The 23,126-nt window shown below is 50.9% G+C and overlaps 1 protein-coding gene across 1 annotated transcript in view; it reads left to right on the forward strand.

Annotated features, from left to right (window-relative positions):
* The window catches only part of PLXNA2 (plexin A2), a 177,748-nt gene that overhangs the window by 59,570 nt on the left and 95,052 nt on the right, over nt 1-23,126 (forward strand). The window contains exon 4 of the mRNA XM_072844595.1: nt 13,861-13,995. Within this exon, the coding sequence (XP_072700696.1) occupies nt 13,861-13,995 (135 nt within the window). The remainder of the gene's footprint in view (nt 1-13,860; nt 13,996-23,126) is intronic.

Below are 23,126 nucleotides of genomic sequence, written 5' to 3' on the forward strand. Positions count from 1 at the left end.
AGGGTGAGTATTAAAATCCTGCTTAGAGAGACCCCAACAAATACCTCCCAGAAAGATCTCTCTTTCAAATGCTGTATTTCAGGAGACTGTCTGATATTAAGTCTGAAGATGGAAGATATAACTAGTTGAGAACTGGAGTAGTCTGTAATTTTTATCACAGGCGACTTTTTAAAAGACAACAGAAATATTTCGCAGTGGCTTAGCTAGTTCAGATCCTTTTCTTTTTGTTGGGGGATGGATTAAATGGTTAAATGAAGGTATCTCCAAGCCGTGCTTTCTTGGTTTCCCTGCCTCCCCGTTGGCACATACATCCACGTTCTCTATTCCTCTCCCATCTGCTTCCACCTCCCAAATTTCTAACATTTTTACTCTTAAAATTTTGCCTTCATGTATATGAATGGAAAAGAAAATTACTGCTGTAGGCCATAAAGGCTCAGTGGCTGGGATGAATTTTGACCCGCACCGTAAAACTCCTTGTAAGCACTGCTATCGCCTCGCACTCCGGCAGGTCGTGGTGACGGTGCTGAGCATCGCTCACAAGGAGACTGTTTCTCCATCAGCGTCTTAATTGTGACTGTCAGATCCTGAGTTTAGGCAGTTAGGGGTGGTATAGTCTTAATAACTTGGTGGCAATCATTTAAGGATGCAGATGGGGTGGGGGACCACTCCAAAATCAGCAACTAGTGTGGTTCTCGGGGAACTGGTTGGCTTGTTTCATGACCGGCCCTTCAGGGACATAGCCGGAGCTTGGTGGAACAGCAGTTTCGGGGATATCAGGCCTATTGCAGTCATGAAACCACTTAGTACTGTTTAGGAAAGCAAGCCTGTAAGGACAGCAGAGGGGGAGTTGTTTCAGTGTTAAATTACTGAACCACACACACAGTATTTGCCTAGCCAGCTAGACCTGAATTGCTGTTTGGCAATCAGGGAGCTAATTACACTGGATTAGGGTTTTTCTCTTAATTACATGAAAAATTTAGCGCGGCTGATGTTCATGAGGCTGCAGGGGATTAAGGCGGAAGCCATGTGTTTATCTACAGGTCAATTATGGAAGCGAAAGCAGTAATGTGGTGTAGCTTTGTCTCTCCCATCCGTGGACCCCAGCCTGAACCTATCTCATGATGTTGATTTTGGGCCATGGGCACGATAAGAGATTAGCTGTGCTGGCTGGTGTGCGAACAAAAGCAGGGGCCTGGGGAAGAGCTGCCTCAGTCCTTCTAGTGCGGTGTTTCACAGCTCTAGGGCAGAGCTGCTCCACCTCATCGTGCAGAGGAAAGTCCAAGCAAAACCTTTCAGCATGAACCAGGCGCGGGCTGGTTGATCAGTCGCTCTGCGGGGCGATGTGCTGCCGCTCTTCGGTTTCAGCCTTTTGGCCGTGGCCCCTTTTTCCCTCCCTCCTCCCCGTTTGGAGAGGTCTAATGTTGCTGGTGTGCTGTGGCTGGGTCACCCCGTGTTGCTCCCATGGCTGCTCTGTGTTCACATGCCAATGGCATCCATGACCTCCAGAGGAAGAGCTGTGGCATCAGCTTAAATGACCCCACGGTATGCCACCAAGGAAGCTGTGTGCAGCGAGCAGCATGGCCTTGGGCACATCCACTTGCCTCTTGTGACTCTTTTCACCATGAACGAGGGGAAGAGGGAAGCCCAGCGCTCCGTGCCCGCCTGCCCCTGGGTGGTGCTGCCAGAACCGGGGTGAGGCTTTGCTCCGGGGGCTGCAGCTCGCTGCTGCTCTGCAGGGCTGCGACGCTCCCTGCTCACAGCACGGTTGGAGCTGCAAGGTGCTTCAAGTGTTAAGCAGAATCCCTGAGTGCTGGTTGCAGTGCTGTCCTGACTGCTTCAGAGGTTACAGGCAGAGCACCAAGCTCCTTCGGTTTTCCCCTCCTTCCTCAGCTGAATTTGAACTTTAACTCTGAATTTGGACATTTGAGGACCAGAGAGTTGATCCATCCATCAGCCTCTTCCTTTCCTTCCTCTCTAGCCTGACGCGGAGCAGGGTGTTTCGTGCTGTCCCAGGGCTGCGGTGTGTGCCCGATAGCTGTGCTGACTCTCCTCAGACAGGGGCAAGAAGTGTGTTGAGCCCAGCAATCTCTCTGCTGTGTTCAAGGCAGTGTTCAGCAGCATTACATGTGTTGTGTATACAGATTATTCAGAGCCAGTTCATCTGCTTATCTGCTGATTAATTCTGAGATGCTGGAAAGGGCATATGCCGAAGGCTTAGTGAGTTACAGTGCAGAGATGGAAGAGAGATTTTTTTTTTTTTATTTTTTTTTTTTTATCCTTGATCTGCCCCCAGAATAGCATTTGGGAAGCAGCTCACAGAGGCCAAAGTTGTCTTCCACGGCGTGTGCCACATGTGCTGGGAATGAGCTACCTCAAGCCTCCGTCGGCTGGAGACGGGGAGATCTGAGCGTGAATGAGCAAACAGGAAAGCATAAGGAGAGATTCAGCTCCCGTGGATTTATACTTGTCTGAATCCTATCAGGAGGCTTTAATACTTCCAATAGAGGGCCCTGTATAAGCAAATGTCCTTTGAGCAGCACACCAGCCCAGCAGTTCGTTGGGGGTCTTGGTTCTGTGTCTTGCCTTGCCTGATGAAACCGCGTTTGGTCCAGCTCCCGTATGTCCGGTGATGAACAGGACCCAAACGCAGAGCGTGTATCCCCCGGTAGGCAGTTAAACACCGATGAGCCGAGCTGCTGCGGTGCACAGGGAAGGGGAGAGAGCCGGGAGCTCTGTCGGCACGGCTGCCCGCGGTGCCAGCGTGGAGCTGCCCTCCGGGAGCCGTGGGGCAGTGCCAGTTTGGCTGTGGCTCTGCCCGTCCTTAAGTGACCTCGCTTGCAAGGCTGTTGCTTTAGTAAAATTCAACCTGCCTACAAACGGCATGGTCAGCCACTGGCTGGCGAGAGCTTTTGACTCTTGTGTTCTGGCCTGTTCTTAACTAGAAAATACCCGTTTGCTATCTGCGCTTCTACCTCCCGCTGGGCATCTGCGGCGGATGTAACCCAGGGGCGTACGGTGTTCCCCGCAGCTGGCCAGTGCCTGGGACAGAGCAGCAGGCGATGTGGGAGAGCCTCATTTCCTGGGATTTAAGCTAAGCTACGTGCTCTGTAATTTTCTCACATCCTCTGCCCGAGCAAGGTTAGATCTGATCAGTAACACATGACTGGTTCTGCATGTACAAGTGAAACCAAAAATACGCACGGCCTCCTTGTTCACCTGATCACTCCTGCCAGGCCTAAAGCATTGCAAAACTACCAGGCAGGATTTGTCCACAAGTCTGTAAAACCAAAAGATAACAAAATTTAGATTCTTTTATTTCCTTCTGGGTTTTGGCCTTTAGTGGCTCACAGTTTGGCTTGTGTTGCAGCGTTCCCGGGAGGTGTTGCGCAGGAAGTCTGTCATTTGAAACATATTACTTACATGATGTTTTTGAAAAGGAAAGAGAATAATATTTCCTGAGGAACTTTTTGGTTCCCACCTGATCAGCTGGAAGCCCTGACTGGGGAGAAGCAGGGTTTTCACGTGACAGTTTGACAGTCGTTTAGTTTGTTCCTCCTTGGGGAGAATCGCAACGCGCTGCTGCTCGTTCAGAGCAAACTCCACATTAGACAATCTTGTCTAAGTGGCTTTTTATTTCATTTTACATGGCCACTCAAGGTCAACAAACCAAACTAAGCAAGACCAATCCCTTCAGCTGTGAAATGTACTGCTGTAGGAGGATGATCGCAGGGAGAGAGCTTGACTCCGAGCTGTGGAGGATTATTCAGCTGGAAGGGCACAGGTGAGGTGTGGATAGATAACACAGATACGGTGCTATTTGGGGGACTTTGGTGGAGAGCTGCAAATGGTATGTGACAAGCAATTCGGAGCAGAAACCCAGTACCTCTGTCGCCCTAAAAAATACCAGCTCTGTGCTTCCTCTTGTATTTTCTGTCCGCCACAGAAGACTTTAGAGAGGCTCAGCACCCTGTCCCGTTTCCCTTCACTATGGCTATTGCTCACTCCCTAAAATGCTGCTCGCAACTCCCTCCATCACTAATTGTGTCCTGCAGGCAGCAAAGGACGAGGCGTGCCCCTCTTCTGTCCTTGCTCGTGAGTCCCTCCGGGCGCCTGCTAACGCTGGGCCCAGCTATGGGCTCAGGGCAGAGAGGAGAAGAAGCCAGAGTATGACCCGGGCATTTGGCGTACCCAGAGGGCTGAAGGGCAGAGTGGGATCAGCCTGTCCTCTGCGCAGCCAGGGCTCCTGTTGCACCCAGCTAACCCGGCTGTGCGTCCCTGCTAGGGACTGCTAGTGCCATGTAGAAGAGGATGCTTTAGGAAAAAAAAAAAATCTCTGGCTGTTCTTTGGAGCTGTCCTCTTTGCTTGCCTGTGCTTTCATTTACTTCCCAGCTATAAGGGAAGGAGCTGGATTAAAGCCGCGCAAAGCGGGAGAAGCAGGGGTAAGTCAAGGGAAGAATGGCAGAGGCTGAAGGAGCACATTGCAGAGAGGTTAGCGCGCAGTGCCTTGTGATACAGCAACACCTACTTCGTTCCTTTCTCTTGGAGGCCAACACTTAGTCTCTTTGATGATTTCCTTGCTCAGTGCCAAAATGTAAAGCCTGCAAGCAGCAAAGCGCTGCTAACTTAATGATTCCCGTTTCTGAGAGAAGCACTGAGCCATCTCTTCAAAAATAATATGGGAATGTAAAGGGAGAAGGGTGCTTATTGCTGAACAAAAGAAAAGGGTAGTCATTGCACATTGTGGCTCTTTATTAGGGGACAGATTAGAAGTGAACAGGTTTTGTACCATGCTGCAGACATGCCCCGAGCTGTCCTCCTCCCGGGGAGTGAATCCACAGGACGCTCTCGAGTGTTTCCGCCTTTAATGGGTTGTACTTTGATGCTGGTGGAAGGTGCAAGGCTGATAGCCCTGAACCCCCAGCAATTGGCTCTTTGCAACAAGTGCTCCAAAAAAAGAGCACTGCTCCTCTGCAGTGTTCCCTGCCTGGCAGCCTGATTCCTGGAGCCCTCCGAGTTAATCGTCTCTGCCTCCTCCTTTTGAATTGGGCCCTCTTCTACACTGGCTTTCCTGAATAGGAGAGAAGGCGTTCTTTTGGGCGCTTCATTCAATCATTTCTTTCATCTCACTACTGTTCTTAGCTAAGCTAGGTCTGGTCTGTGCCATGCAAGTGGTTGGGTTGCGGTGTGGCTTTGCACCGCTTCGCTGGGGTGTGCTGAGCCTTCCCGAGAGGGCAGGGATGGGAAAGAGCTTCCCCCCGGTGGGGACCGCCCGAGTGCTGGGACTCAAGGAAAAGGCAACGCTGCTGACTTGAAGCGCTGTCCAAAGCAATATGACCTAGCCAGCCAGCCTGCCCAAATCTGATTCTAATGAATCCATCCCCGGAAGAATACTACTTAATTAATTAGCAGCTCATTTGCATGAGGTGGCACGTTATTAAAGTTCTGCTGCTGCAAGTAGGGCTGTGACAAGGTGTGAGCTGACAGCTTTTCAAATAAGAAGTCTTTTAAAGGAATGATCTTCCAAACTGGCAGCTTTGTTCTAAACAAGCCTCTCATGCAGTAATAAATTAAAGACATGGGGGCTGCTGATTAGTCTCTGCATGGTGCCTCTGTACCATCCTCCCTGTTTTATCTTGGAGGATCAGCTCTCCAGGAGCGTGGAGGGAGCAGAAGGATGGAAGAAGGAAATAAGGTCTTAGGGGAGAGAGAGAACAGCTTCAGTGGCAACCTTCTCATAAGGTTTTGTACTGGCACCTGCTAGGACGTCTGAGCTGCAGCTTCAACCCAGGAATTGGCTTCTTCCACCTCCAGAAGCCAGCAGCAAGGGATCCCTCTCCCAAGCTCCTCTTTCCACCTGTGAATGGGAAGGCCTGTGTTCGTGGAAGCTCTCCTCCCGGCGGCAGATCCGAGTGCCCGGCCTCCTAGGCGCGCTCCCAAAGCAGCGCCTTGAGCGTTGGTATCGCAGCTGGTTGCCGTTAGCCAGGGGACACGCGGGGCTGCTGAAGCAGCCGGGGTCTTTGGTACAACAGCCTGTTGACTGTGTCTTGAGCTTTAGCACAGAAGGAAGGATGGTTTTTTTCTTTGTTTTGTTTTTTTAAAACCTATCTTGCCTTCCCTGTAGATGGGTTCAAACTCTTTGGAACGGTAAGATTGAAGTGTTCAGGTCTCTCTGTTTTAGTTGCGTGTGCTGATTCCGGGCAGGCTTGCAGCCTTCTTGTCGCACAGGGCTAGGAAGAAAGCCTTGCTCGTAGGAACAATTCTCCACCCTTAGCACTGGAGATGCGGGAAGTGAGAGTTAATTTGGGTTGGTTTGTTTGCTGGGTTGGCATGTTTGTGCTTAGCAGCGTATGTGGGTGCCAGTGCTGCAGACTACAAGCCCTTCCTCCCTGCGGAGCCACCTGGGACCCCGGGGGTTTCTCTGTGCTCTTCCCCAATTAGCCCAGCAGTTCCTCTGTCTCGCTCTTCCTCTGGGGAGCTGCAGATTCCCAGGTTGTGACTTTGAACACTTAGCTAACGTTTCCCAAGCAGAAGAGATGGGAAACACATGTGGGTGTGAAAGACACACACAGAGAGACATTTTTGACATGAGTATTGAATTCACAGAAACCTCAGATCTATAAATAATTCAGGTCATGAAGCCTGCTCAGAATAAACGCAAGCTCGAACCCGCACCGTGCGTGGCTGTACCGCTGCCGACCCCGTGTTACCTCCCGCTCCCCAGACCTGCGGCACAGCATTCGCTTCCCTCTCCCCGTCCCCTTTTGCAGGTACAAACTCAGGCGTGCAGCCGCACGAGCAGGTGGTGTTTGCAGATCCTGAAGATGAGGGATCACCTGAGCGGAGGGTACCAGCAATTTAATCCATCGGGAAAGGCGAGATCTGAGCGAGACGGGGACAGAGGAGGTCTGTCTCCTCGCACCGGGAGCGTCCCTTAAGTAGAGGGAGGGGATGGAGGAGGAAAATGTCTCCAAAAAAGGGGATTAGGACTCAGAAAACATGAGCAGAGAGGCGGTCTTGGCTTTGCGCTGCCTTGATGCTTTGTCTGTATTGTGCCCGGCAGCAGGAGGGAGAAGTTGGGATGCGAGGCTGGGTTTGCTTGGATGGTGCTTTCATGTCTCTTTGAAGTTCAAAAGGAACAGTAACTGTGAACACCAGGACTTTGCAGAGCAGCGTCGTCTGTGCGGCCCTGGCTGGAGGGGCGGGGGGAGCTGTGGGGAGAGTTTGGGTGCTTGCACCAAAGTGCCAGCGACTTACCCACCGCTCGTTACTGCCTCTTGAAATTGAGTCTTCAAGCAGTGTCCAGGGGCAGCGTGGGATGAGGTGCTGATGCGATGCACTGGGCTGCTTGGTGCTGGTCCCACCAGTTCATTCCATTCCGTGGGGCAGGGGCCAGACCTGCTGTCCATTGCTCGGATGGCTGCAGCCGCCCTGCTCTAGGCCCCTCTCTGGCACTTTACAAAAGAAAGATCTATATCTGCGGAAATTTAAGGAACAGTCATGGTACCGGTAGGCAGTGCTCGAGAAAAACCCTCTCGGTTGCAATGCAGCTCCAATGCCTGTGCGCGAGCAGGGCTCGCTGCAAAGAGCTCTTTACCAAACTGATTTTTCTCCCCAGATGATCCTGCAGAGTTTTGTAAGGGCAACCCCAATGGGGATTAGTGAGTGTATTTAATGTTTAGTCAGACAGTGTAATTCTGGAAAGGATGGATTTTCTCCTCCCTTGGAGACCAGATCATTTGGTCTTGAGGAGCTGTTTTGCTACAAGCCGCTCAGCCTGACAGCGTCATGACTTTCTGGAGTGAACCCATCTGTCGAGGCTTCCCTGTGCTATCTTTGGGGCAAAAAGAAAGGTGATGCCCTCCATGACAGACGTATTCTATCCTAATTTGGGAAAAATGCATAAAGAAGATGTGACAGGAGAGAAAGAGACTGGGATATGAGGGAGCCTCCAGGTAATGAAGTTAATTGGATATGCTGATTTGAATTGAATGTGCATGTAAGGGTTGTCATTAACTTCCTCGTGGACATATCTATGATTTAAAGGAAAGATACTTAATGGGATTACTATTTCACTTTAATTTCAAGGGGATACTTCCCACGCGGAGAGCAGCGAGCTAAATCACAGGCCCGGTGTTCCTGCCTGCAGAAGGTGTGTGCAGGGAAAGCCACTTCTTCAGGGCTGGGTTTCTCCTCCCGCAGACGGGGACGCGGGGAGGGATGCTATCCAGCGGTTCGGGCAGGGCCCCATGCGTCTGCAGCAGCAGATTCAGATCCCAGATCTGCTACGGACTGGCTGTACCATCCTCAGCAAACCACTCGGCTTCCCTGTGGTTTATTACTGACCTGCAAATGGCTCCAGCCTAGCTCCCGGAGCACCGAGGGTGAGCTGATGTTAGCAATGCTCTGAGGGAGTCCAAGGGGTACTTGACGCCCAGAATAATTTCATATAGGGTCTGAAGGACTCTTGGAAACTTCTTGTATAGAGATTTTCCATTTCTATTCTGGATTCTCCACTCCTAAAGTTTGCCGTGCTTTTTTCTCACTGGCTGTCGGAGGCAGACGCTGGTGTGGGTAACCCTGTAAAAATGATACTGTGAGAAAGGGTGTTTGTGAGGGGGACAGCAAAAGTGGCAGGTCATCACGTGCATCTCACCTCCTTTTTAGGCTGGTGTGAATGTAGAACAGCCCAGTTTAATTAAATTGGATTAACAAAAGTAAATCCTTTCTGCAAAGACTATTTGGCAGGGGCACACACAAAATCTGGACTGATATTTATTTATCTTGTCCTGTTTCTAGGGAGCTTTTGCATTGCTGAGTCTCTTACTTGCAGAAACTTCCTTTAGTACCAGGTCTAGGTAGGAGAAACCCCACAATACCACAGACAGAAAGGGGTAGGGAAAGGCTATTTAAACTATACTGCGCTCCAGCCTGATTCAGAAACCTGCTGCCAGTAACAGTCTTTCTGCTAAATTTCCAGCACTGAAGCAAGAAATGCATCCTAGAGCTTTATGGGAATCTTTAATGGGAAATGCCTGAGAGCTGAGATGTGCAGACGTAAATGGCAGAAAAGTGGCAATTCTGCAAAGATGCACCTTGGCAGTGAAGGCTGCTCCTTGTTGTCTTTGGTTTCTGTTTCAGGCAGTAGATGCAGTAACGCTCCAGTGCGCATTCCCAGAGCTGATACACTTCCACTTGAAACGTCCATTTTACACAAATGCAGTGTTATTTGATAGTCTTCACCCTGAAGGGCTAGAAATCCTAGCATGAAAGGAGCAGTTTTAAGGCTCCAGGGCTGACTGGGCTTTTCACTTTGTCTCCGTTACGTACAAAGATAAGGAAATTCAGCCAGTGCCTTGCACCTCCTGACCAAGAGCATCATTTGAGGAGTCCATCCCATGCCTCCATGGGCCATTTCACATGGAAGGGTGCAGCGCGATGCTTTGGGACCCATCTCCCATCAGGTGCCTGTGTACATGGGGAGAAGCTGCAGTTCCTGAGGAGTTAATGGGTGGCCTTGCATCTAGGGTCGGGGTGGGGAATCAGTCCCTTCGTGCACGGACTTATTCAGCTTTTTTTTGTGCCACCAGGCATTTCATCATGAGTCAGCCTCATTGAAACAGTCGTAATGAAAACAGACAGGTAATTTAATCATGGAAAGTTCCTACAAAGAGATTCAGTGTCTTCTAATGGGAGCCTGCTGGGGGGAACTGGAAGGGAATCCAGATGTGTCTTAGCTCTGGTACAGGCTGAGCAAAATACCTGACAGAAACTTTAGTGCAATAGGTATGTTGGAGCTTCACGTCACGTTAGATCCTTGAATGGCTCATACACTTATCGCCACGGGTACTACGCTGCAACATATACCTGACACAATATGGTATTTTGCTAATCTCTTAAGATAATGCAGAGCTTACGCCTGCAGTCTGTGTTGTGGGGCTATTAGAGACATAAATCTGCGCAGTGCCTTTGAAGGGTTGCAGTTCCCTGAATTGAGCGGCGTTCTGCTCCGTCACGTGGGGCGTTTTGCTGGCCCGGCGTCCTCCGAGGCAGGGATGATATTGGGATTTGCAGATTATGTCATTAGGCACTTTTCAAGCCATCTTTGTAAACATACATCAAGAGCAATTGAGGAAAGCACCGTATCTGTCCCAAACGACTTCTCCGATTCACATCCGAGTGTGCAAGCCTGCTGTCTGTCCTCCCGGTCTCCGCTGTCTCTCAGGTGGCTGAACACGTCTCTGATCCTGGACACCTCTGGTTTCCATTGCACCGATGTGCTGGAATACCCATATCCGCCTGCTCCCTGGTTCACTGTGCTCCCACCCATTCCAACCTGCACCGCTTCCCTCCTTGTCTTCCTCCTAAACCCTTCCCGTGCCCCATCATCATGTCGAGAGAGAAGAAAACCTGGTCGAGTTAGGGGGACATAAAGAAACACGACCACCGGCAGCCCAGCCCCGTCCCGCTCCTCCCCTCTCCTTCATCGCTGTGTGTCGTGGTGTAGCCCCAGCCGGCAACTGAGCCCCCCCCAGCCGCTCGTTCGCTCCCCCCTGGTGGGATGGGGGAGAGAATCAGAAGAGTAAAAGTGAGAAAACTTGTGGGTTGAGATAAAGACAGTTCAATAAGTAAAGCAAAAGAAGGAATTCCTTTGCTCCTTCCCATGGGCAGGCAGGGGTTCAGCCACCTCCAGGAACGCAGGGCTCCATCACGCGTAACGGTGACTTGGGAAGGCAAACGCCATCACTCCGAACGTCCCCCCCTTCCTCCTTCTTCCCCAGCTTTATATGCTGAGCATGACGCCCTATGGTATGGAATGTCCCTTTGGGCAGCTGGGGTCAGCTGTCCTGGCTGTGTCCCCTCCCAGCTTCTTCTGCACCTGGCAGAGCAGGGGAAGCTGAAAAGTCCTTGACCAGTGCGGCAACAACTAAAACATCTCTGTGTTATCAACACTGTTCTCAGCACAAATCCAAAACACAGCCCCACACCAGCCACTATAAAGAACATTAACTCTATCCCAGCCAAAACCAGCACACTGTGCCTGGGGCCTGGGCTCAGGGATGAACCCAGACTCGTAGGGCTGGCACCACGCCGCTGTTCCAGTGACGGGCCAGTAGTTGTGTGGCACTGGAAGGGCACCCGTAAGTTAGGCAGAGGAATGATTTCTCTCTCCAAACATCAACAAGAAGCTTCCTGCTGTGGAGATGATCCCTTTCTTCTTCCGTGTTCACGGGAATCATCATTCTTCTCTGACATCATCATTTGTTGTCATGGAAACCAAGCCCTCAGGAAGAGATACAGTGGAGCAGCCCGGTGTCAGTGGGTGCACCTCGGGCACTGTGCTCCGGACGTGGGGCTGTGGGATACCCGAGCGGGCATGACGCACACCGCAGCGTGCGGGACAGGAGAGCCGCGGGCTCCGCTCTCCTCTTGCCCTGTGGTCTCTGAGCAGGATGGAGCCATCTCACCTTGACAGGCTCGGTGAGAGGCCCCAGGCTGCTGCTCCTGCCTATGGGGGAGGCAGGAGGGTGCAGGCAGCACCCAGCACCCTGTGCAGGGCTCCGGCTGTGTCCCAGGACACCCGTGCCAGGCACAGCTCCACGCGCTCGTCCAGGCTGGAGGAGCCATCGCACACGTGGTGCTGTCTCCAGCCCCGAGCCGCAATTCCCAGTTGGAATTGGCCTGCACAAGGCTTGTCCAGTGGCATCTCTCTTTATTAGCCCTGTCTGACCTCATTACTAGAAAGAAGCTCAATTTAACGAGCTGCCGGTGCCCCGAGGGAACTCTGAAAAACAGTTGTTTTTCACAAAGGCTGCTGATCCTTCACGTCCGGCGTTTCCATTCCCGTTTGGCCATTAATCAGATGTTTGCATGGAAGCGGCTGTGTGTCCCTGACAGCCCAGCGTCCCTGCTATTTATTACTCAGGTGATTTTGCAGCCTTGTCCCTATGTCCGTGGCGCAGGCTGGTGCGGGAGATGGCAGTGGTGCACACGAGGGAGGTGGCTCCAGAGGCAGCGCCGGTCGCTCGGGTTTGCAACACCCAGCAAGGCACTGGTCTCATACTGGTCTCAACCTGCCTCTAGTTCCCAGTATTTCATGAAGGCAATGAAGTATCCTCATTTGCCCAGGTGTAAGTAAAGCAGGATTTGGCCTTCTGCCTTTTTTTGGATTTTCCTTTCTGAAAGTTCAGGGCTTTTGAGCCAGGCTTGGGCTGCCTGCTTAATCCTGCCAGAGGCTCCCTGCATCTGGCCATGGGTGTTAAACCAGACCACTCAGATTCATACCTGGTGTTCTTTTCTATCACTAAAAACTCAAAAGGTAAGGAGAAAAGAGAGAAATCCAGAAAATAAATGTGTTTGTGTACCCAACATGTCTTTACGTGTCAGGAGGCATCAGGGCTCTTTCCAAGAAGAGGATTTATCTGGAGGAGGGTGCAGGGGAGCATCTCTCCTCTAGGAGTGTGAAGATATCCTTGTATTTCCAGCTGGGGTGGCACATTTCTCAGATAAATCTTAAGATACTTAACAACCTGCTCTCTTACCTCCTGGGGACGTGAACCAGGAAAAAGAGACGTCCCTCTCTGCTGCTCCGTCCTGCCTCTTCTGAAGGCTTAGACTTGTCCAAAGCCAGTTCTTCATGCCTCTTCCTCCGTACTGCAGCCAGGCAGGGAGTAATCGAGCAGCAAAACGGGATGCGGCAAGACAGCTCGGCACGCGGCTGCAGCAGATGGCATCTTCGTGATCAGAGGTTTTTCCGGGGACAGGTAGTCCCCCGTGCATCCCTCTCCTCGCAGGGCAGCGTGCACGTGCTGCACGACACCCCGCACGCAGAGCGCGTTCCTGGCCCCCGTCTAACAGCATCGCTGTCACTGTGAGCCACGGGGCCGGACGCGGCTCCTCCGAGCCCTTGGCTCGCTTGACTGCTCTCGTCTCCCTGCCTGACGGTTGCCAGTGTTTTCAGCTCTGTAGACACCATGTTGCAATCAAATGGCTATTCAAAAATGCAAATCCTGGTAGGAAAGACAATGTAAATTGTTTGTTTATCCTCCTCCCTTCCCCTTCCACGGCCCCCAAGGCCATAAATTATTAACTTTTGGAAGAGATGGCATATCCTCAACAGCAGCCACTCCTGGCAGGGATGGGATTTGTCACAGCTTGGGCAGGTTTTCCTGCAGGAGCGAGGAGTTGTCTTGTGGTGGGGTGGATGGATACTGAGAGCCCGTCAAACTGAACAAGCCATATGGCCGCCGTGTTAGTCCTCTGCTCGCTCAGCAGTACGGGCTGGACTGGGTTCGCCTTGCTGAATCCTGCAAATTTGAAAGTAATGGGATGGCAGCAGCATCTCCAAATTTTTGGGCAGAGATGGTGTTGTAGGAGGCTTCTGTGGCAGCAAGAGGTGATGGAGATTGTCCGAGTCTCATTCTTTATGCATCTGGAGGGAAAAAAAACATCTCTGCTGTAACTTGGCTTTGTTGTGCTGCCTGCGGAGTCTTGTGGTCTTCTTTCAGGCTTATTTTGGAGAGAATCTAAAAAGTTTACAATCTTTGTTACTCTTGGATGCCCACGGTCAGTCATAGCACGCTGACAGTCTGCGTGCTCCCCTTGTGACCGCAAAACTTTCTCATTATTTCTCATGGATTGGGGAAATCACATCAACTTCAGTGGAGAAGGAGCCTTTGCTTTAACTCCTGTGTGTGCATGTTGCTTGCCAGCTCTTTGCTCTATCTCCAGCTTGCAAGCTGAGATTTTGAATTAGATTCCTTTTCCTACCTCATCCTCTTCCCCTTACCCCCCCACCCCCAAAATAAAATCGGAATTTGGCTGCTATGAAATCACCTGTAATCTGTTTGTGCTTCTTCCAGATCCGAGCAGATGGTCCTCCCCATGGTGGAATTCAGTATGAAATGGTGACAGTTTTCAAGGACGGGAGCCCAGTCCTTCGAGACATGGCCTTCTCCATCGATCAGAAGTATCTGTACGTCATGTCGGAGCGGCAGGTAAGGCGTCTGCTTCTGTACCTCCGTGGTTGCGGCTTCCTTCCATACGGAGTGTGGTGTTGGAGCACACGGAGCTGAGGTTGTGTGCTGAGCCCCACGGTGCGGAGATCAGCACGGGTAGAGGGAGCACCAGCAGAAGCTCGGTTTTATCTGCCTCTGACCAGAGACTGAAATCAGTGCACAGGGGAGAGAGTTGTGCCCACTTACTTTTGTCTGCAGGCGTTGGAAACGGAGCTGAGCTGCTGCGGAGGAAATGGGGTTCGGGGCTCTGAACCATCCCAGCCTAAATAACGAGATCCTGAGCCCCGAGCATTACTGGTTCACTCCCTGCAGTGAGGTCGGCAGGCTGTGGTTTTGTGTAGCTTTGGCTGAGCATCCTTTATGATGGCTTTATTTAGTTATTTACCGGTATATTTTAAGTGGTTGTGAGTAAGTGATGCTAGTGCACGGAGGTGAGACCAAGCGTGGCGTGGGCAGGTGGGTACCCCGGACCAGCCCTGCCCGCTGCTCCTGCCCTGCCTGCAGGCACGCTGCGCTGGGTGCTGGTCTGCTGGGTGAGCCTCGCCCCTGGCACAGCCAATGCCCCTTGTTGGCTCTGTGTGATCAGGAACAAATCACGTTATCTCCACCACCATTTTTCATTTAAAAAATGGGAGTAGGTTTTTTTTCCTATATTACAGCATGGTCTTACAAGGAAAATTCTGTACAGTGTCTGTATAGCTTATAAGATATCAGCTGCATAGTGTCTGTACAGCTTATAAAAGAGGGGTGGTGTGAATACATACACACGTTCACGGCGCTTTGACCAGGGCAGACCGGTTAACAGACGTCAGTCCTGAGCAGCTAAAGTCTGCGGACTAGGGACAACTTCTTGATCCCGGGAGGCGATTTCTTTGGAGTCGGTTTCATTGCACAAACTCTTCCCTGGAGACTGGCAAACCCACGAGGCAGGCCTCAGAAGCGAGAGCCTCATCTCGCTTGGCATCCGTGTGAGCCACCACGCGGCATCCCAGAGGGAGAGCCCAGGACCGGGTCACTGCCTGCTGGCTTGTGCCGGTGCCTCTGGGACTCCCCACTGTTTACTGTCCACGCAGCCCTTCCTCTGAGCCTGCTTCTGAGCAGGATAAACTCCTGCTCTGCAAAGAAGGACCAGACTGCAGAAAGCAAATCCGAAATTATGATGATGAGAATTTATGGCCCGTGGTCCACGGGAGTCTGTTGCTTAGGGGAGCCAGCGCAATGTAAATAATCTGGGACCTTCTGTTCTTCTCCGAGACAAGAAAACACACAAAGTCCCTGCCATTAAGCCAGACTTCTGGGTTCACTGACTCTGTTGAGCATTTTATTGGCTATTACTCAAGACTGTGTAATTCAGATTAATAGAGCTGGTGCCTTGTGGGTGGTGGAGACAGGAGAAGGGTTGCATCTGAAGATGTCTGGATGCTATTAAATTGTTCTGTGTTGAGTTAACCCTCTGGTCACTAACAGCTTTCCATGCCTGCTGGTAAACAAATATCTGTCCTCCCTCCCACCTGCTCCGAGTGAGATGCTACGGAGAGGTATCGGCGTGAAGTGCTCCAAGATCTCCTCTTGGAGGTAGGGAGCGAGCAGCTATCGTAACAGCTCGCCTTGCACTGGGGAGCTGACAGCTCCTCCCAAAGCCAGCAAAACTGTTTTGCTAACCTGTAACAAAACAAAAAAATTGGCAAATACTTAGCTTGGTTATAAAGTTATTTAAAGCCAGGGAATAAATACTTTAGAAGAGTGCAAAGTCTTCTTCCTGCTACAAGACTTAACTGAATGAACCCCTGTGGTTAAGGAAGGCATTGTACGCTTGTTGTAGCAACTCAGTGATAGAAACTGCCATGAACAGCCACAAATTTAGGATCCCATTCCAGCTTGGACTTGGATTAGATGGTAATAATGAGGATCTATGCGAACTTTGAAATCGAATTATTTTATTAAAATGTTAATGTTGTGGTCATTTTCTCCAGGAGCCATGTGCTCCCCGTGCTCATGCCCGGGAGGAAACGATCCAGCGCGTATCTCAAACAGTTGAGGAACTGTTTTCCTTAGGAGGAAACTCCAGTGGGAATGCCTCCAACTCATCTTTTATGAGGCGAGAGCGTCTTAATATTCATCAAAGTGCTAATTTGCTTAATTGTGAAACAAAAAGATGTGAAGAGAATTAGCAAATAATAGAATATTCCTGGAACATTAATTCCATTTCCAGCCATGGCTCTGGCAAAGCACTCACCTTGGGGAGACTCCAGGAGCGGGGGGACGCGGTCCCTCGTTCCTTGCTGGACTCGCTGTAGGATTTGCCTTTTGCCCTTGTAGAGATGCACGCTTTGGGTCCAGAAGTCCCGGCATGCCGTTACATACGGATTTTGTCAGCTCCTGTGACCCCACTGCCCTAATCCTGGCAACGCGATAGTTCAGCAAAGTGGAGGGGAGAACGTATCTTTTCCTATATAAAGGAGCCTGATGATTGAAAAGGGGTCAGCACCGAGAGAAAGAGAAAGGTCCACCAGCTTCAGGGGGCTGAGGCTGTAAGTGGTGGGAAGTGCCCTCAGAATGACTGAGAATATACAGTTAAAATGTCTTCTGAAGTCTTGAAATCTGGAACAAAATGAAATTCTGCCACAGTAAAATGACATAGAGAGCAGCTGTTCTTAACGTTGATCTGCTGCATGTTAACGTACTGGGGGAGGATTGTCCAGAGCCTGTGATTTTAAATATCTGCTGAGAAAGAAATAGGATACATCCCTATGTCAAAACCGGGGGGGGGGTGTGGAATTCAGCTAAGAAACCTGTGCTCCCCAATACTGATCAGGTCTTGAGCTCTTGCGGCTGTGGTGGTAGGTACAGAGCAGCGATGAAATGCGATGCTCTGTGTCGGGCTGATTATGCTGAATAAACTGAGATGCGTGAATGCTTCCCAGCGAAGAGTAGATGTAACATTTCGGTATGAAGCCCATCTTCCTTCTGTGCTAGCAGCAGCTAGGATCAGCTTTGTGCTGAAATGCATTAGGGTAAGTAGTTGCTTCATCCTAAAATCTGGAGTTGTGGTTGTAGGCACAGTCCTTCCCCACTCCCCCTGGCTCCTGTCCCAGCCCTGTCTGTGTCTCGCTCCAATTTATCCGCAGTCCTTTTGAGCTCTCCATGAGCCTTTCATGTTTCATTGCCAACTTCTTCCAAAGCAGAATATTTGACATTTGATTTCACTCCCACAAAGCACAGAAGCAACAGTTGCACAGCCCAGTCCGGGGGAGAGAAGGATAAAGAAGCTTTGCTTCCAGCCACTTATTCTAAGTTCTTTAACCACATGATTTAAGAGTGCTTATTAGGAGCTTTTACAGGCTCCCTTCCCACCGCACCTGGTTTCAAATAGCTCTTACGGCAAAAGGGAAACAATTCTGACCCCGACTATTTAAAGCAGAAATTCATTTCTCAGCATTGCTCTAGCAAGCAAGCACCATTTCTGCCCACAAGCTGAGCAAGGTTTGGATAGCGCTAGATGCTGCCGACATGGAGACGTGTTGCATTAGCAGAGCTCCGAGGGGTGCCAGGACGGGAATAGCAGCGGGGCTGCCAGGCGTTGGCAGAGTTACACCGTGCCCTCCCACCAAAATAACCGTAGGTGCTGCGGGTGGGTCGGCGTTGGGGGGGAGCCGGCACAGCTGTGGCAAGCGGGCTTGCACCGTGGCTCTTCTCAGCCGGTGCCCAGCGTGAGCTGCCTCTTGTTTTTCATGGGCAGACAGATTCAATTAACAGTTTCTATCAGGAAAAAACCCCACAAAATATTGAAGTGGAATCAGTAGCGTTGCTGTCGTGACGGGCTTGTCGGGTGTTTCGCTGACCTCCGCTGAGACCGGTGAGACGTGAGGGTGCACCCAGGGCTGGGAGCCCCCAGCGATCGCGCAGCAGGCGAGGGGTTAATGGCGGTGCAGGGCAAAACCAGTGAGAAATGTCGTGGGGCCACCAAGAGCCCCCAGATTAAAAATCTTCCCATTTTAATGGTGAGTCTGTCATGGAGCCCACACCAACAAGCCCTGCATGTGCAGAAAAGCTTCTCCAATTTCTTGCTTTCAGAGAGAAAGACTGAGGCTTACAGGAAAAGTGCTGGAGTGCTGGTTATATTGAGAAAAAGTGGCTTTATAATTCAGTCTCGAAGCATTAATTGTCTGTGAGTCAGGGAGACAGTAGGTTTTTTTAATGTATGAAAGCTCAGTGCATTTCAATTAAACAAGACCTGTAGGACGAGAGCAATTTTATGACTCCAAGGCTGCAACCCCTTTTTACTCGCTGTGTCTGCTCTCTGTGCAAGTTCAAGCCGTTGCAGCACTGGTTTCACATGCAGCAGGTTTGACTTTGCTCCCACGTACACCTTCAGCAATCGAGAGCTAACCCTGTGAGAAATGGTGGGCATACTTCAGCACGGAGATTATATAAGCGTCAGCGGAATTGGGGCCAAAGATTTTTGCAGCTCTTGATAGAAGAACAAATTTTGTTATTTTTAATCTGGGAGTGAGCGGAGGCTCAATCAAACGCATGGCAGGCACCAGGGCAGGGATTGCCGTCTCCAGAAGATTTCACCACCTAATCAAGGGCTATAAACACGAAATTTAAAACAGCGTGATCAACATACTGCAGGGCTTGCTGGAAGGAATATCCCTGCGCTAGTGAAGGGAAACACGGCCCAACAGGTCTCTTCCCTTCCCGAATGCAGAGCTGTAAGCCCCGGCTGCAGAGGGTGCAGGAGGCAGAGATGGGTGCGCGATGCTGGCGTGGGCAGAGGAGCCAGAGCTCGGGGCAGGCACTCCTCCTCCTCTCGTTGCCCCTTCCCCACGTGCAGGCACACCATACCAAGACATATTTTTCCTTCTTTATTCTCCAGCGCTTTTTTTTTCAGCTAATGATCTATCGCTTGTTTGTGCTAATCACGTAAAATACTTTGATGAAGTGCTGAGGTCACGCGATGCGGGTCTGCTCCCTGATGGGTGAAGCATCACCCATCCTAATGAGATACCTGGCCAGATGCAAAATTCATCTTCCGTAAGCATCCTCCAAAATCCCTGCACATTTCATTGCCTCAGAAACACTGCTGCTCTCAGCTCATCCGTAGTTACTTCGGTGGTTAATTCTGCCACAGGGGGATGATTTCATTCTGGTTTTATACGGTATGTAACAGAGCAGCATCCTGCTCCGTGACTGGGAAACTCACCATTCCCGTGGTAGAAATAATAACACATAATCACCCAGTGAAATGCAGATAACATCAATTAGCACGGCAGAGCTCAGAGGGCCATGGGCCTCTGTAGCCTAAGATGTACTGAGGAATCCTTTGCTCCTCCAGTGGGTACCAAGCGCTCCGTGGTCGGTTGCCTGTGCGCGTGCTGCTGAGCCCTCCGTGCCCATCGCAGGGTAACCTTGCCTTGGGGGGGGCAAGGAGGCTTCAGAGGGGGCAGGCTGACTTCTTGTTGTTTTTAAGCGAGCACTCACTAGAGCACCTGAGCGATTTCTCGCGCCCGATGTGACATTTTTATACCCGGTTGATGTAGTTCAGAGACCCTTATGCGGAGTATTCCGAGCGGAGCCGCGCTCCCGCCCGTCGCTTGGTGGGAGGCAGCGAAGATTAATGCCGGCCCCTGAAGATTCCCCTCACGCCGTGGCGAGAAGGGCATGGCAGCGGGGAGGGCAGAGCCGCTGCCGCTGCTCTAAGTGATGGCTCCCGGGCGCTGGGAGGGGGCCAGCGCTCGCTGCCGGGGTGCACTGGGGAGGCTGAAGGTTATTTGAATGGAAGAGGTAGAAGGGGCTGCTTTACGTGCCTGCAGCCGCTTTCTCCCAGCCTTGTGTCTGAACCAGCGAGGAGCAGTGCTCTAGACATCGTTACCGTGCGTGCATCAGCGCTGGGGGGCATTGACCAGTATGACCGGTATTGACCTGGCTGTGAGCATCCCGCAGGCGCGTGCTCCTGGCGCCTCGCTCCACCGAGGGCAGAGGGAGCAGGCAGCGCTGCCGGAGCTCGCTCAGACCTGTTGCTTTTCCACCAAGTTCCCCCCCTCCCTCTCCCATATACATCATTGTGGCTGTAGGTAAAGAAACTGTCTTTCAGTCTGCTCTGTTGGGTGGGAAATGTTTGCTTTGCAAATGCCCCCGTGTCAGGAGCTGCAGATCTGCAGGAGTCTCTGAGGATAATTTGTTGCACGGCTCCCTGTCCTGTAACCCCGAGATGTTTAAGTCTTGTGAAAAATCCTTTGCTTTAGACTGAACTTTCTGCATGCTGATTGAGAGGGAGGCAGGCAGGGGCTGCCCGGATGATTTGGAAGAGATTGGAATTGGAGTGCGGGCTGAGAAAAACAAGGAAGTCCATCAACTCTGGAGTAGCAAGGCTGTAAATACTGATGGTGTCCTGAAAAGAACTGAGAAAACACAATAAAAAATGCAAGAGATGTGGGTAAAAGGGTCTGGAGTCATCAAGAGGAAAAAAATGAACTGATTAAATTTTTAACTACATTATCTGCTAGTTGAACAGCCAGTTACCTGGACATAATCTTAGCAGAGTTTGAACCACTGGGACAGGGAAAATGGCTCGGCTGAATCCCACCAGAGGTGTCCAAAATCCTGCCTCCACTGAACTACTCCACCCGGTCACCCAGCGCCCGTGCAGATCGTTGCGGTGCGGCGGGACTCGTCGGCCCTGTGCACGGCTGGCCTGGCAGGGGCTCGCTACGACCCTCGGTGCCACCAGCCTGGCTGGGACCTCCTGCTGCTCGGCACGTTGGGGTGCATGAACACACTTGTCCAACTTGTGTTCCTCCACAACCTCTGCCAGAAAGGCGTGAAATAGCCATAAGCTGGGGCAAAGAGGGAGCAGAGTAGGGGGACGAAAGAGGGAGTGCAGGATGGGGAGAGAATCCCCCCGGAGCAGCACGGTCCTTGCCGCAGTGGAGGTGCTGGCCCCGAGGAAGGGCTGTGCTCCACAGGGAGGCTTGCACCCGCTCTGTGCCATCCTCTTCCACCACCACCTGCTCATGCTACGCTCTCCTAAAATTCATGAGTTGATGCAGGTTTTTTCCACTTTCCTCCCTGTAGCCCATGAGGAATAATTAAGAAATTCAGCTAAAAACTTGTCTGAGATCATTAACAATATCTACCTGACAAGAAGGATGTGTTAATTAACATCAATTGACCAAAAAAACTCCAGCCCGGCCAGGTGGGACAGCATGCTGTCTCCTTTTCCTGCCCTGCTGGCTGTCCATTTGTCACGCGTGCAGAGCTCTGGCCACGGTGGGGCTGATGTGTCGGTGTCCGGGCTGGTTCCCGTACGTTCCTACAGCCCCGCAGCCCGCTGAGATTTATGTACAGACACAAAATGTTCAAGCATTCACGGGTGTGGAGTTAAGTGCAGAAGTCGTTGAGGTAATGAGTACTTGAAAAGTAAACTTTCCTGGAAGAAGTGGCAAAAAGTGGCCCCATGTAAAAATTCAACATCAGGGTCAGTGGGTTTGTTTTTTCTAAATGAGATATATTTTAGACATTGCTCATATGGTTGTTTCTTTCAAGTGCTTGCTAGGTTTGCTTTCAGGGTTTGTTTGTTTGGTTTGCTTTGTTTTTTCTTTGTATTAGTGTATTTTTTCCCCTGCCAGTCACAGCCACAGGGTTCCCATGTGTTTGCTTTGGCATTTGCTTCCCTTTCTAATTCCTCCTCTTCCACAGACCTATTGTGGGCAAGCAACCACAGTCCTGAAATACTTCCAGAATTTCCCTTACACGCACGTACATACACGCACACACCCCTTCTCAGCACACCAGTGCCTTGGGTGTTTGTAAGGGGACAGTTGACAACTCCTTGATAGCTGCAGGAAGGTCCAGCGTCCCTCCGGATTTGATGCCACCCCCCACTCCATCCCGAAAGCAAGCTGGGGTTTCTGATGCCTCTCCGTGGATGGTGCTAACATTCACGGCTGAGCTTGAGCAATGCCGGGAGCGCTGCAGAGCTGTGGCTTTACTGCGGGATTTGCATGTTTGGACGGACAGACGGATGATGGTCTTCTGTCCTTAAGAGGAGCAATGAGAGAGGGCGAGCACTGTATTCCCAAGAGAGAAAAGTACTTGAAGGAGAAATCTGAAATTTCACGCTCAGTGCTCAGCTATGAAATTTAAAAGCAAACCTCAGCTTCCTCTTTCTCTCTACTAGAGCTTTTTTAACTTTTTCTCTTCCCTCCCCTTCCTACGCTGCTGTAGTAGTTTGTCTTCTCAGCAAATGAGTTTGGCGGCTATTCAGCCGGTGAGGAGGGGAATTGTTCACACCGGGCGCTAACAAAAAAGAAACATAACTCACAATATGGTGAGGGGAGCTCTGGAATTGCACAAATTATTCTATTTTATACTTTAATTAGTTTGAATTAGCAATGGGAATAGATGCATAAAATGATCCAGTGAAGGGTGAAATGGAAAAAGGGCTACGGTATAGAGTATCACTTTATTATTATGAAGTTTGCAGGAAGTAAGCGCAGACGATGTGCAGGCACTTGCCCCGCTGAATCTTTTTCCTATGAGCTCAGACCTGAGGACTCTGCAAGGAAGGACGGCAAGTTGTCTCATGCAGCACTCGCTGCCCTCGGACACAGGCTTTGCACGTGCACCTCGGAGCCCGGAAGGCTCGGGACAATGTGGCACCTTTTCTGGTGGCCGTGGGTGGGATGGAGAGCAGCTGAGAGCCCCCTCCAGCAGTCTTCTCTCCAGGCTTGGCTCCTGGGTCTTCCTTGAACCTCAGTATCAGCATCAGACTGAATTCTGTGGCTCAAAGGGGCAGAAAGATTTAAGAGAGTTCAGATCCACCCTGAGTCCTAGCCTCTGAGCATCCTTTGCCATCTTCTATTTTTGCCCTCAAGGTTCTGCAAAGTTCTGCAAAATCAGATGGACTGGGTTTTGGCTTTCAGTGTTGTTTTTTTTTTCCTGTTCCATTTCAGATCAGTTGAGGGAAATACAGCTACAAACACAGATTCCTGCAATAATTTTGAAATGAGCAGGGCTAAAAAATGCAGTCTAAGTCCCAGCCCAAACCTCTGAATGCACTCAGCCAGTAGGACCCTTAGGCCAGTCCCACTGGCACAGCTTTAACG

This window comes from Ciconia boyciana, chromosome 23 (genome assembly GCF_034638445.1).
Source record: "Ciconia boyciana chromosome 23, ASM3463844v1, whole genome shotgun sequence".
Classification (NCBI taxonomy): domain Eukaryota; kingdom Metazoa; phylum Chordata; class Aves; order Ciconiiformes; family Ciconiidae; genus Ciconia; species Ciconia boyciana.